Source organism: Oncorhynchus nerka, linkage group LG4, assembly GCF_034236695.1.
Source record: "Oncorhynchus nerka isolate Pitt River linkage group LG4, Oner_Uvic_2.0, whole genome shotgun sequence".
Classification (NCBI taxonomy): Eukaryota; Metazoa; Chordata; class Actinopteri; order Salmoniformes; family Salmonidae; genus Oncorhynchus; species Oncorhynchus nerka.
The window spans coordinates 92,311,175-92,324,237 of NC_088399.1; the positions used below are offsets into that span (position 1 = coordinate 92,311,175).

Below are 13,063 nucleotides of genomic sequence, written 5' to 3' on the forward strand. Positions count from 1 at the left end.
GGTCCAAACAGAATTTAGTGCGCAGACGACTGACCATGCACATTGCCAGGCCCCATTGCCACGCCCCATTGCCACACCCCATTGCCAGGCCCCATGCCACGCCCCATGCCACGCCCCATTGCCAGGCCCCATGCCACGCCCTATGCCACACCTAAGCCAATTTTTGATCCAGAGAAAACCCTGCATTGTTAGAAATAATCATTTCATAATTATACAGTCCATTTCTTAAAATTGATCACAAGAAGGAAAACTCAAATCTACATTAAGTTAATGTTTTGTTAATTAATAATTAATGAATTACTGTTTTGAAGAAGAGGGTATTATTCATCAAATTTTTACTTATTCTTTACTCTGTGTATGTTTTCTCACCACTCAACCCTTATGGCGGTCACGACCAATGTTCCCTCAAAAATAACAGTATATAACAGCTTATAACAGTGAACCTTTTTTGTTGGATACACATAAGGCAATTCTTGGTCTTGTGGCATATTTTGGTTCAACTATCCCTCATTCAATGGAATTGCAACACTGCATGCACAGTGCATTCTTCCATCACATGTACAGCTGATGCTCAAGATCTTGCACACTAATGAGATGCTATTGAGCCCACACTACTACACTGTCTGAGCCAAGGACTACATGCTTTCTGGTAAGTTTTGATTACAATACTGGGTGGGGTGAATATGTTTTATGATTTTTTTGTTAAATAGTAAATAGTAGCCTACAGCAAAGTGTGTTTAAATCATTTCTAACTTGTTAACAATTTCTGCTAGTTCGTTTTTGCTACCATTTGGGTTTGAGCTTGCTTGAACATACTAACTGACGAGTGTTAATTCACCTATTTCCATACATGTTTCATTTGACTTATTATTGCTTAACTGTACATGGAATTGTATGTTCATTTTTTTCTAATCTTGACAGGAAAATGCCACGGTTACTATCTGATGTGTGGAGACATTTCACTGCAGCTAATGTAAAAGGAAAAGCTGTGTACATTAGCAAATACCGTGCTAAATCATATGTGAAGAATGCAACAAAGATTCAAAGATTCAACAAAGAATGCTCCAAGCAGAGGAAACTGCAGTTCTGAAATACATCAAAAAGCATGAAGACTTCTGCCTGAAGCCCATACACGCCGCAGCGTACATGTTGAACCCCAAGTACGCTGGCAAGAGCATCCTGTCTGGTGCAGATCTCAACAAGGCCTATGGTGTCATCACTACCGTGTCTTGCCACCTTAGCCTGAATGAAGGCAAGGTTCTTGACAGTCTGGCCAACTACACTTCCAAGCAAGGGCTTTGGGATGAAGATGCAATATGTCAGTCGTGCCAACATATCTCATCAGCCACCTGGTGGAAGGGACTTTGTGGATCTGAGGCTCTTTCCCCTGTTGCCTCCATCATCCTCCAAATCCAACCAACATCTGCCGCCTCAGATCGCAACTGGTCCTTGTTTGGGAACACACACACACACCAAAGCACGCAACAGGCTGACCAATACAAGGGTTGAAAAATCGGTGGCCATCTGGACAAATTTGAGGCTGTTTGAGCCTGACAATGAGCCATGCTCAACAAGGTTGGAAAGTGACACTGAAGATTAGGCGTCAGGGTCTGATGTCCAAGAGGTGGACATTGAGGAGGTCCAGGGAGAAGACATGGAAGTCTGAGAGGAAGAACCAAAGCTTTAGTTTCTAGACTCATTTTACAGATGTATGTTGAAATCGTTTTTGGGAGATGCAATGGATCATAGGGAATCATTCACTATTCCCTTTCTTTTGTTGTTCAGTGAAATCATCCCATGTGAAGGGTCAAATCATTTAATTAAGTTCAATTCGTAACTAAAAAAAATGTTTTTCTATTGGAAGGATTTAATCATTTGCAATTATGTCTATTGATGATGAGGTAAAAGGTTTGTTTCTGTCTCCACATGATATGGTAAATATATCCAATGCAAAAAACATCTACATTTAAATGGTATTAATATTAATTTGCATATATTTCCGTTAATTCCCATATATTCCCGTTAATTCCCACGGAAAGTTTCTACCTCTGAATATTCCCTAAAAATGTGCAACCCTATGGCTACCATAAAAAACAATGGAGAAATTGCAACTCATAACATTTAAACATGGAAATAGCTGTTCTATCATTCAGCCGGCAGTAGTAGCCAACGTGTGGTGTTCAACGTAGGCCTAAATTCCAAAAAACATGTCGGGGTTGACATTAACCTGTTTATCCACTTCTTCTTCAGACAAGAAGGTGCCTGAAAAGGTTGTGTTGTTTGATGCAAGAAACCACTTTACAAAATACAATTACTTATTATTCCCATACCATTACTACAGAGAATCATACAAATTATGAGTTTGTGCTCTTGTAGGAAGTAATCACTCCTCCATTGCTGATTAGCTATAACTGGGCTAATAACTCACTGACTAGCAAAGAATATGAACAAATGTGCTCAGGTGGTTTCATGTGAAGCTTTCGCTACTCACGACCGCACATGCTGTAAACACAGTCCAGTTCAAATTGAATGGCACAGATCCATATAAGGCAATGGTCTAATTGCATATAGGGATACTTTAGCTCTGAAAAATGAAAAATGGATGAAAAATGGATCGGCGATGGCTAGAAGACCGGCGACGTCGACCGCCGAACACCGCCGAACAAGGAGAGGCATCGACTTCGGCAGAAGTCTTGACAGTGTTTCTCTGCGCGGGGCTGATATTTCTTCTGCGCGGCAGTCCTGCGCACATGCGCAGCTTAGAGGGAACATTGGTCACGACTAAAAAAAAAACACCTCAATTGGTGGTTCACGAAGCGAAATACATTCGGAATCCCTGTGCTAAATGACTCAAATCTACATCATCTAGCGAAAGCGAAACTGATCGTAGACCAGGAAGCCCAGGACGTACCTTGGTGATCTGAGTGGTGGTGGTTGTACTGACTGTCTCTGAGGTGATGGTCTGGGCACTCAACAGCATTCCAGAGTCCCTCTCTGCCATGCTGTCTACGGGCTGAAGGAGACACTATGTTAACACAAGGGGGAGAAAAGGGGTTCATTTAGGATTACGTTACCTACTGGCTGAGATTAAGACCAAAAAACAGGCTCATGTTCATCAGGCACCAAAAGGAAGAAAAGACACTGAAATAGGACTTGTCCAATACGAAATTGCTTGTTTTCATTTTGAAAACATTTTTTCCCGTTGGGTACCCTGATGAATATGACCCAGTTCACTGTTAACACAAAGTCATATGGGTTAATAAAAGGTTTTTATTTAAGAACTACATTTCTAACGATGCCTCTCACCTGCGCTGACTCGTAGGTAATGGTCTTGGTCTCAGTGTGCACGATGGGGACCTCCTTGTTATAGACGTCTCCTCGTAGGGAGTTAGACACGTCTGAGATGGTGATAGTCTGTGTTTTCACCACGTTAGACTGTGAGGAATGAGGGAAAATACACACGGTGAATATTGAGTTTGTCGTATTTATTATCTGCCTTCAGAAAGTGCTCACACCTCTTCACTTTTTCAGCTTGAATTTAAAACAGATTGAGATGTCTCACTGGCCTACACACAATACCCCATAAGGTCAAAGTGGAATGATGTTTTTATCACTTTTTTACAAATTAATAAAAAATGAAAAGCTGAAAATGTCTTGAGTCAATAAGTATTCAACCCCTTTGTTATGGCAAGTCTAAATAAGTTCAGGAGTAAAAATGTGCTTAACAAGTCACATAATAAGATGCATGGGCTCACTCTGTGTGAAATAATAGTGTATAATACCTCATCTCTGTACCCCACACATGAAATGATCTGTAAGGTCAGTGAATTTCAAACACAGATTCAACCACAAAGAGCAGGGAGGTTTTCCAATGCCTCGCAAAGAAGGACACATATTGGTAGATTGGTAAATAAATGACAAAAACAGACAATGAATCTCTTTTTGAGCATGAATAACTTCCATTCATTACACTTGGATGGTGTATCAATACAACCAGTCACTACAAAGATACAGGTGTCCTTCCTAACTCAGTTGCCGGAGAGGAAGGAAACTGCTCAGGTATTTCACTATGAGGACAATGGAGACTTTAAAACAGTTACAGAGTTGAATGGCTGTGATAGTAGAAAACCACAGATGGATCAACAACATTGTAGTTACTACCTAATACTAACCTAAATGACAGAGTGAAAAAAAGGAAGCATTGTTTGCAATAAGGCACTAAAGTAAAACTGATAAAAAATGTGGCAAATTAACTGTATGTCCTGAATACAAAGCGTTATGTTTGGGGAAAATCCAATACAACACATTACTGAGTACCACTCTTCATATTTTCAAGCATTGTGGATCTGCTTTCCATCAGACACTAGGAGATGAATTCACCTTACAGCAGGACAATAACCTAAAACACAAAGCCAAATATACACTGGAGTTGCTTACCAAGACGACATTGAATGTTCCTGAGTGGCCTAGTTACAGTTCTGACTTAAATTGGTTTGAAAATCTATGGCAAAACATGAAAATGGCTGTCTAGCAATGATCAACAACCAACATGACAGAGCTTGAAGAAATGTACAAATAATTATTGTGCAAATATTGTACAATCCAGGTGTGCAAAGCTGTTAGAAACTTACCCAGAAAGACTCACAGCTGCAATCGCTGCCAAAGGTGATCCTAACATGTCTTGACTCAGGGGTGTGAATACTTATGTAAATGAGACATTTCTGTATTTCATTTTCAATATATATGCCAAAAAAAATCTAAAAAAATATGTCTTCCCTTTGTGATTACTGGGTATTGTGTGGTAGATGGGTGAGAAAGAAAAAAAAATGTCATCCATTTTGAATTCAGGCTGTAACAACAGAATATGGAATAAGTGAAGGAGTATGAATCATTTCTGAAGGCCACTGTATCTAACTGCTTGTTTGATCTATCAGAACCCACTATACTATGGCATAACTACTATATGCAGCATACATACAGTGAATTCATATGTTTTTCCTCTAAACTGTATTCTCTCCCAAACCACCTGTCTAAAATATACCCACTGTGACCTATGACCCATAAATACAGAACCCTCATAGTATGGCCTGAAAATACTAGATAGATCATAGCATAAATATAACATTCATACCATGTGACTATCCCCTGTTCACACTATGTAACTATCCCCTATTCACACGGTGACTATCCCCTATTCACACGGTGACTATCCCCTGTTCACACTATGTAACTATCCTCTATTCACACTGTGACTTTTCCCTATTCACACGGTGACTAACCACTATTCACACGGTGACTATCCCCTATTCACACTGTGACTATCCCCTATTCACACCGTGACTATCCCCTATTCACACCGTGACTATCCCCTATTCACACCGTGACTATCCCCTGTTCACACTATGTAACTATCCCCTATTCACACTGTGACTATCCCCTATTCACACCGTGACTATCCCCTATTCACACTATGTAACTATCCCCTGTTCACACTATGTAACTATCCCCTATTCACACTGTGACTATCCCCTATTCACACCGTGACTATCCCCTATTCACACTATGTAACTATCACCTGTTCACACTACGTGACTATCCCCTATTCACACTATGTAACTATCCCCTGTTCACACTGTGACTATACCCTATTCACACAGTGACTATCCCCTATTCACACCGTCACTATCCCCTATTCACACTATGTAACTATCACCTGTTGAGACTACGTGACTATTCCCTATTCACACGATGTAACTATCCCCTATTCACACTGTGACTATCCCCTATTCACACCGTGACTATCCCCTATTCACACTATGTAACTATCCCCTGTTCACACAATGTAACTATCCCCTATTCACACTGTGACTATCCCCTATTCACACAGTGACTATCCCCTATTCCCACCGTGACTATCCCCTATTCACACTATGTAACTATCCCCTATTCACACTATGTGACTATCTCTTGTTCACACTATGTGACTATCTCTTGTTCACTCTATGTGACTATCCCCTATTCACACTACGTGACTATCCCCTGTTCACACTATGTGACTATCTCCTGTTCACACTATGTGACTATCCACTGTTCACACTGTGACTATCCCCTATTCACACTATGTGACTCTCCCCTATTCACTCTATGTGACTCTCCCCTATTCACACTATGTGACTATCTCTTGTTCACTCTATGTGACTATCCCCTGTTCACACTATGTGACTATCCACTGTTCACACTGTGACTATCCCCTATTCACACTATGTGACTATCTCTTGTTCACTCTATGTGACTATCCCCTATTCACACTATGTGACTATCTCTTGTTCACACTACGTGACTATCCCCTATTCACACTATGTGACTATCTCTTGTTCACACTACGTGACTATCCCCTAGAAAAAAGAAAAAAAAATGTCATCCATTTTGAATTCAGGCTGTAACAACAGAATATGGAATAAGTGAAGGAGTATGAATCATTTCTGAAGGCCACTGTATCTAACTGCTTGTTTGATCTATCAGAACCCACTATACTATGGCATAACTACTATATGCAGCATACATACAGTGAATTCATATGTTTTTGTCTAAACTGTATTCTCTCCCAAACCACCTGTCTAAAATATACCCAGTGACTAATGACCCATAAATACAGAACCCTCATAGTATGGCCTGAAAATACTAGATGATCATAGCATAAATATAACATTCATACCATGTGACTATCCCTGTTCACACTATGTAACTGTCTGTTCAGGAGACTATCCCCTTTTCACACGGTGACTATCCCCTGCTCACACTGTAACTATCCTCTATTCACACTTTTCTGAGACTTTTCCCTATTCACACGGTGACTTTTCACACGGTGACTATCCCCTATTCACACCGTGATTCCCTATTCACACCGACTATCCCCTATTCACACCGTGACTATCCCCTGTTCACAAAATGTAACTATCCCCCTATTCACACTTGACTTCCCTATTCACACCGTGACTATCCCCTATTCACACTATGTAACTATCCCTGTTCACACTATGTAACTATCCCCTATTCACACTGTGACTATCCCCCTATTCACACCGTGACTATCCCCTATTCACACTATGTAACTATCACCTGTTCACACTTGACTATCCCCTATTCACACTATGTAACTATCCCCTGTTCACACTGTGACTATACCCTATTCACACAGTGACTATCCCCTATTCACACCGTCACTATCCCCTATTCACACTATGTAACTATCACCTGTGTGAGACTACGTGACTATTCCCTATTCACACGATGTAACTATCCCCATTCACACTGTGACTATCCCTATTCACACCGTGACTATCCCCATATTCACACTATGTAACTATCCCCTGTTCACACAAGTAACTATCCCCTATTCACACTGTGACTATCCCCTATTCACACAGTGACTATCCCCTATTCCCACCGTGACTATCCCCTATTCACACTATGTAACTATCCCCTATTCACACTATGTGACTATCTCTTGTTCACACTATGTGACTATCTCTTGTTCACTCTATGTGACTATCCCCTATTCACACTACGTGACTATCCCCTGTTCACACTATGTGACTATCTCCTGTTCACACTATGTGACTATCCACTGTTCACACTGTGACTATCCCCTATTCACACTATGTGACTCTCCCCTATTCACTCTATGTGACTCTCCCCTATTCACACTATGTGACTATCTCTTGTTCACTCTATGTGACTATCCCCTGTTCACACTATGTGACTATCCACTGTTCACACTGTGACTATCCCCTATTCACACTATGTGACTATCTCTTGTTCACTCTATGTGACTATCCCCTATTCACACTATGTGACTATCTCTTGTTCACACTACGTGACTATCCCCTATTCACACTATGTGACTATCTCTTGTTCACACTACGTGACTATCCCCTATTCACACTATGTGACTATCTCTTGTTCACACTACGTGACTATCCCCTGTTCACACTATGTGACTATCTCTTGTTCACACTACGTGACTATCCCCTATTCACACTATGTGACTATTGTTACGTTCCCCAGTTTATGTGTTGTAGTTTGTGTTTGTGCATGTGTTTATTTCAGTGGCTATCCCCTCATTCACTGATTGGTATCCAGGGCTATTGGAGAGCTGACCCCGCCCCTCGTCAAGACGCATCCTCCATTCACACCCTCTGACGCTATAATGACTTTGTATTTGCTGGGAGGTCATTGGAGAGCTTTTTGTAGAGAGATTTTCTGAGAGATTTTGCTAGAGGTTTTGCTAGAGGTTGATTTTGCTGAGGGTTGGTATATTTTGTGAGTTTGTTGCTCAGATAGACTTATTTGATGTCCCTTTGTTAGTTTGTTTGAAAATTGTTTAATATTCTGTTTCATTTGTTCCCAGGGGGAGAAGGGGAAGGCACTTGTGACTTAGGCAAGAGGCCTTGGGCATACATATACCCGTGACTATCCCTGTCTAGGCACACTAGGTGACCTGGGCGGACCCCCCTGTATTTTGGTTAGGGCACCAGGTGGTGCTAAATTAGGTAAGTAGTGGGTAGGCAGGAGGTAGGAGAGGGGGAGGTTTTGAGATTTACACTTCTTTGCTTTGGTTCCGTCCAGCCCCTTTTCCCCATATTACACGTGTGAAGGAATAAAGTCCTTGTAAACGGTACCACATTCTGTCTGTTGTCATCCTTACTCGCACCTACAGTCCATACCTTTTTCACTTCACGGAGAGTTTAGTTGTAGCAGGGTGTCGCGTTCCCTCTTCATAGAGGTGTGCGTAACACTATCTCTTGTTCACACTACGTGACTATCCCCTGTTCACACTATGTAACTATCTCTTGTTCCCACTTATGTGACTATCTTTTGTTCACACTATGTGACTATCCCCTATTCACACTATGTGAATATCCCCTATTCATACTGTGACTCTCCCCTGTTCACACTGTGACTATCCCCTGTTCACACTGTGACTATCCCCTGTTCACACTGTGACTATCCCCTGTTCACACTGTGACTATCCCCTGTTCACACTATGTGACTATCCCCTATTCACACTATGTGACTATCCCCAGTCACACTATGTGACTTTCCCTAGTCACACTGTGACTATCCCCTATTCACACTGTGACTATCCCCTGTTCACACTATGTGACTATCCCCTGTTCACACTATGTGACTATCCCCTATTCACACTGTGACTATCCCCTATTCACACTGTGACTATCCCCTATTCACACTGTGACTGTCCCCTATTCACACTGACTATCCCCTATTCACACTGGCTATCCCCTATTCACACTGACTATCCCCTATTCACACTGACTATCCCCTATTCACACTGACTATCCCCTATTCACACTGACTATCCCCTATTCACACTGTGACTATCCCCTGTTCACACTATGTGACTATCCCCTGTTCACACTATGTGACTATCCCCTGTTCACACTATGTGACTATCCCCTGTTCACACTATGTGACTATCCACTGTTCACACTACGTGCCTATCCACTGTTCACACTGTGACTATCCCCTATTCACACTGTGACTATCCCCTATTCACACTGTGACTATCCCCTATTCACACTGTGTGACTATCCCCTATTCACATTGCGTGCCTATCCCCTGTTCACACTGTGACTATCCCCTATTCACACTGTGACTATCCCCTATTCACACTGTGACTCTCCCCTATTCACACCATGTATCTACCCCCCAGTCACACTATGTGACTATCCCATATTCACACTGTGACTATCCCCTATTCACATTAGGTGCCTATCCACTGTTCACACTGTGACTATCCCCTAGTCACACTATGTGACTATCCCCTAGTCACACTATGTGACTATCCCCTGTTCACACTATGTGACTATCCCCTATTCACATTACGTGCCTATCCACTGTTCACACTGTGACTATTCCCTGTTCACACTATGTAACTATCCCCTATTCACACTGTGACTATCCCCTATTCACACTGTGACTATCCCCTATTCACACTGTGACTATCCCCTATTCACACTGTGACTCTCCCCTATTCACACTATGTATCTACCCCCTAGTCACACTATGTGACTAACCCCTATTCACATTACGTGCCTATCCACTGTTCACACTGTGACTATCCCCTATTCACACTGTGTGACTATCCCCTATTCACACTGTGTGACTATCCCCTGTTCACACTGTGTGACTATCCCCTATTCACATTGCGTGCCTATCCCCTGTTCACACTGTGACTATCCCCTATTCACACTGTGACTATCCCCTATTCACACTGTGACTCTCCCCTATTCACACCATGTATCTACCCCCCAGTCACACTATGTGACTATCCCATATTCACACTGTGACTATCCCCTATTCACATTAGGTGCCTATCCACTGTTCACACTGTGACTATCCCCTAGTCACACTATGTGACTATCCCCTAGTCACACTATGTGACTATCCCCTGTTCACACTATGTGACTATCCCCTATTCACATTACGTGCCTATCCACTGTTCACACTGTGACTATTCCCTGTTCACACTATGTAACTATCCCCTATTCACACTGTGACTATCCCCTATTCACACTGTGACTATCCCCTATTCACACTGTGACTATCCCCTGTTCACACTGACTATCCCCTAGTCACATTACGTGCCTATCCACTGTTCACACTGTGACTATTCCCTGTTCACACTATGTAACTATCCCCTATTCACACTGTGACTATCCCCTATTCACACTGTGACTATCCCCTGTTCACACTATGTGACTATCCCCTATTCACATTACGTGCCTATCCACTGTTCACACTGTGACTATCCCCTGTTCACACTATGTGACTATTCCCTGTTCACACTGTTACTATTCCCTGTTCACACTGTGACTATCCCCTATTCACACTGTGACTATCCCCTATTCACACTGTGACTATCCCCTATTCACACTGTGACTATCCCCTATTCACACTATGTGACTATCCCCTATTCACACTGTGACTATCCCCTATTCACACTGTGACTATCCCCTGTTCACACTGTGACTATCCCCTATTCACATTACGTGCCTATCCACTGTTCACACTGTGACTATCCCCTGTTCACACTATGTGACTATTCCCTGTTCACACTATGTGACTATTCCCTGTTCACACTGTGACTATCCCCTATTCACACTGTGACTATCCCCTATTCACACTGTGACTATCCCCTATTCATACTATGTGACTATCCCCTATTCACACTATGTGACTATCCCCTATTCACACTGTGACTATCCCCTATTCACACTGTGACTATCCCCTGTTCACACTGTGACTATCCCCTGTTCACACTATGTGACTATCCCCTATTCACACTATGTCACTATCCCCTGTTCACACTATGTGACTATCCCCTAGTCACACTATGTGACTATCCCCTATTCACACTACGTGACTATCCCCTATTCACACTGTGACAATCCCCAGTTCACACTATGTGACTATCCCTTGTTCACACTATGACTATCCCCTATTCACACTGTGACTATCGCCTATTCACACTGTGACTATCCCCTGTTCACACTGTGACTATCCCTTGTTCACACTACGTGACTATCCCCTGTTCACACTATGTGGCTATCCCCTATTCACACTATGTGGCTATCCCCTATTCACACTATGTGGCTATCCCCTATTCACACTATGTGGCTATCCCCTATTCACACTATGTGGCTATCCCCTATTCACACTATGTGGCTATCCCCTATTCACACTATGTGGCTATCCCCTATTCACACTATGTGGCTATCCCCTATTCACACTATGTGGCTCTCCCCTATTCACACTATGTGGCTCTCCCCTATTCACACTATGTGGCTCTCCCCTATTCACACTATGTGGATCTCCCCTATTCACACTATGTGGCTCTCCCCTATTCACACTATGTGGCTCTCCCCTATTCACACTATGTGGCTCTCCCCTATTCACACTATGTGACTCTCCCCTATTCACACTATGTGACTCTCCCCTATTCACACTATGTGACTCTCCCCTATTCACACTATGTGACTCTCCCCTATTCACACTGTGACTCTCCCCTATTCACACTGTGACTCTCCCCTATTCACACTGTGACTCTCCCCTATTCACACTGTGACCCTCCCCTATTCACAATGTGACTCTCCCCTATTCACACTGTGACTCTCCCCTATTCACACTGTGACTCTCCCCTATTCACACTATGTGACTCTCCCCTATTCACACTATGTGACTATGCCCTGTTCACACTGTGACTATCCCCTAGTCACACTATGTGACTATCCCCTGTTCACACTGTGACTCTCCCCTATTCACACTGTGACTATCCCCTGTTCACACTGTGACTCTCCCCTATTCACACTGTGACTATCCCATATTCACACTGTGGCTATCCACTGTTCACACTGTGACTATGCCCTGTTCACACTGTGACTATCCCATAGTCACACTATGTGAATATCCCCTGTTCACACTGTGACTCTCCCCTGTTCACACTGTGACTATCCCCTGTTCACACTGTGACTATCCCCTGTTCACACTGTGACTATCCCCTGTTCACACTGTGACTATCCCCTGTTCACACTATGTGACTATCCCCTATTCACACTATGTGACTATCCCCTGTTCACACTATGTGACTATCCCCTAGTCACACTATGTGACTATCCCCTATTCACACTGTGACTATCCCCTGTTCACACTATGTGACTATCCCCTGTTCACACTATGTGACTATCCCCTATTCACACTGTGACTATCCCCAATTCACACTGTGACTATCCCCTATTCACACTGTGACTATCCCCTATTCACACTGACTATCCCCTATTCACACTGGCTATCCCCTATTCACACTGACTATCCCCTATTCACACTGACTATCCCCTATTCACACTGACTATCCCCTATTCACACTGACTATCCCCTATTCACACTGACTATCCCCTATTCACACTGACTATCCCCTATTCACACTGTGACTATCCCCTATTCACACTGTGACTATCCCCTGTTCACACTATGTGACTATCCC

The 13,063-nt window shown here is 42.8% G+C and overlaps 1 protein-coding gene across 1 annotated transcript in view; it reads right to left on the minus strand.

Moving 5' to 3' along the window:
- Positions 1 to 13,063, minus strand: part of LOC115128830 (protein 4.1-like) — a 134,629-nt gene that overhangs the window by 13,998 nt on the left and 107,568 nt on the right. Inside the window, exons 16-17 of the mRNA XM_065018034.1 lie at positions 3,307 to 3,435; positions 2,912 to 3,025 (exon numbers count right to left, since the gene is read on the minus strand). Of these exons, the coding sequence (XP_064874106.1) occupies positions 2,912 to 3,025; positions 3,307 to 3,435 (243 nt within the window). The remainder of the gene's footprint in view (positions 1 to 2,911; positions 3,026 to 3,306; positions 3,436 to 13,063) is intronic.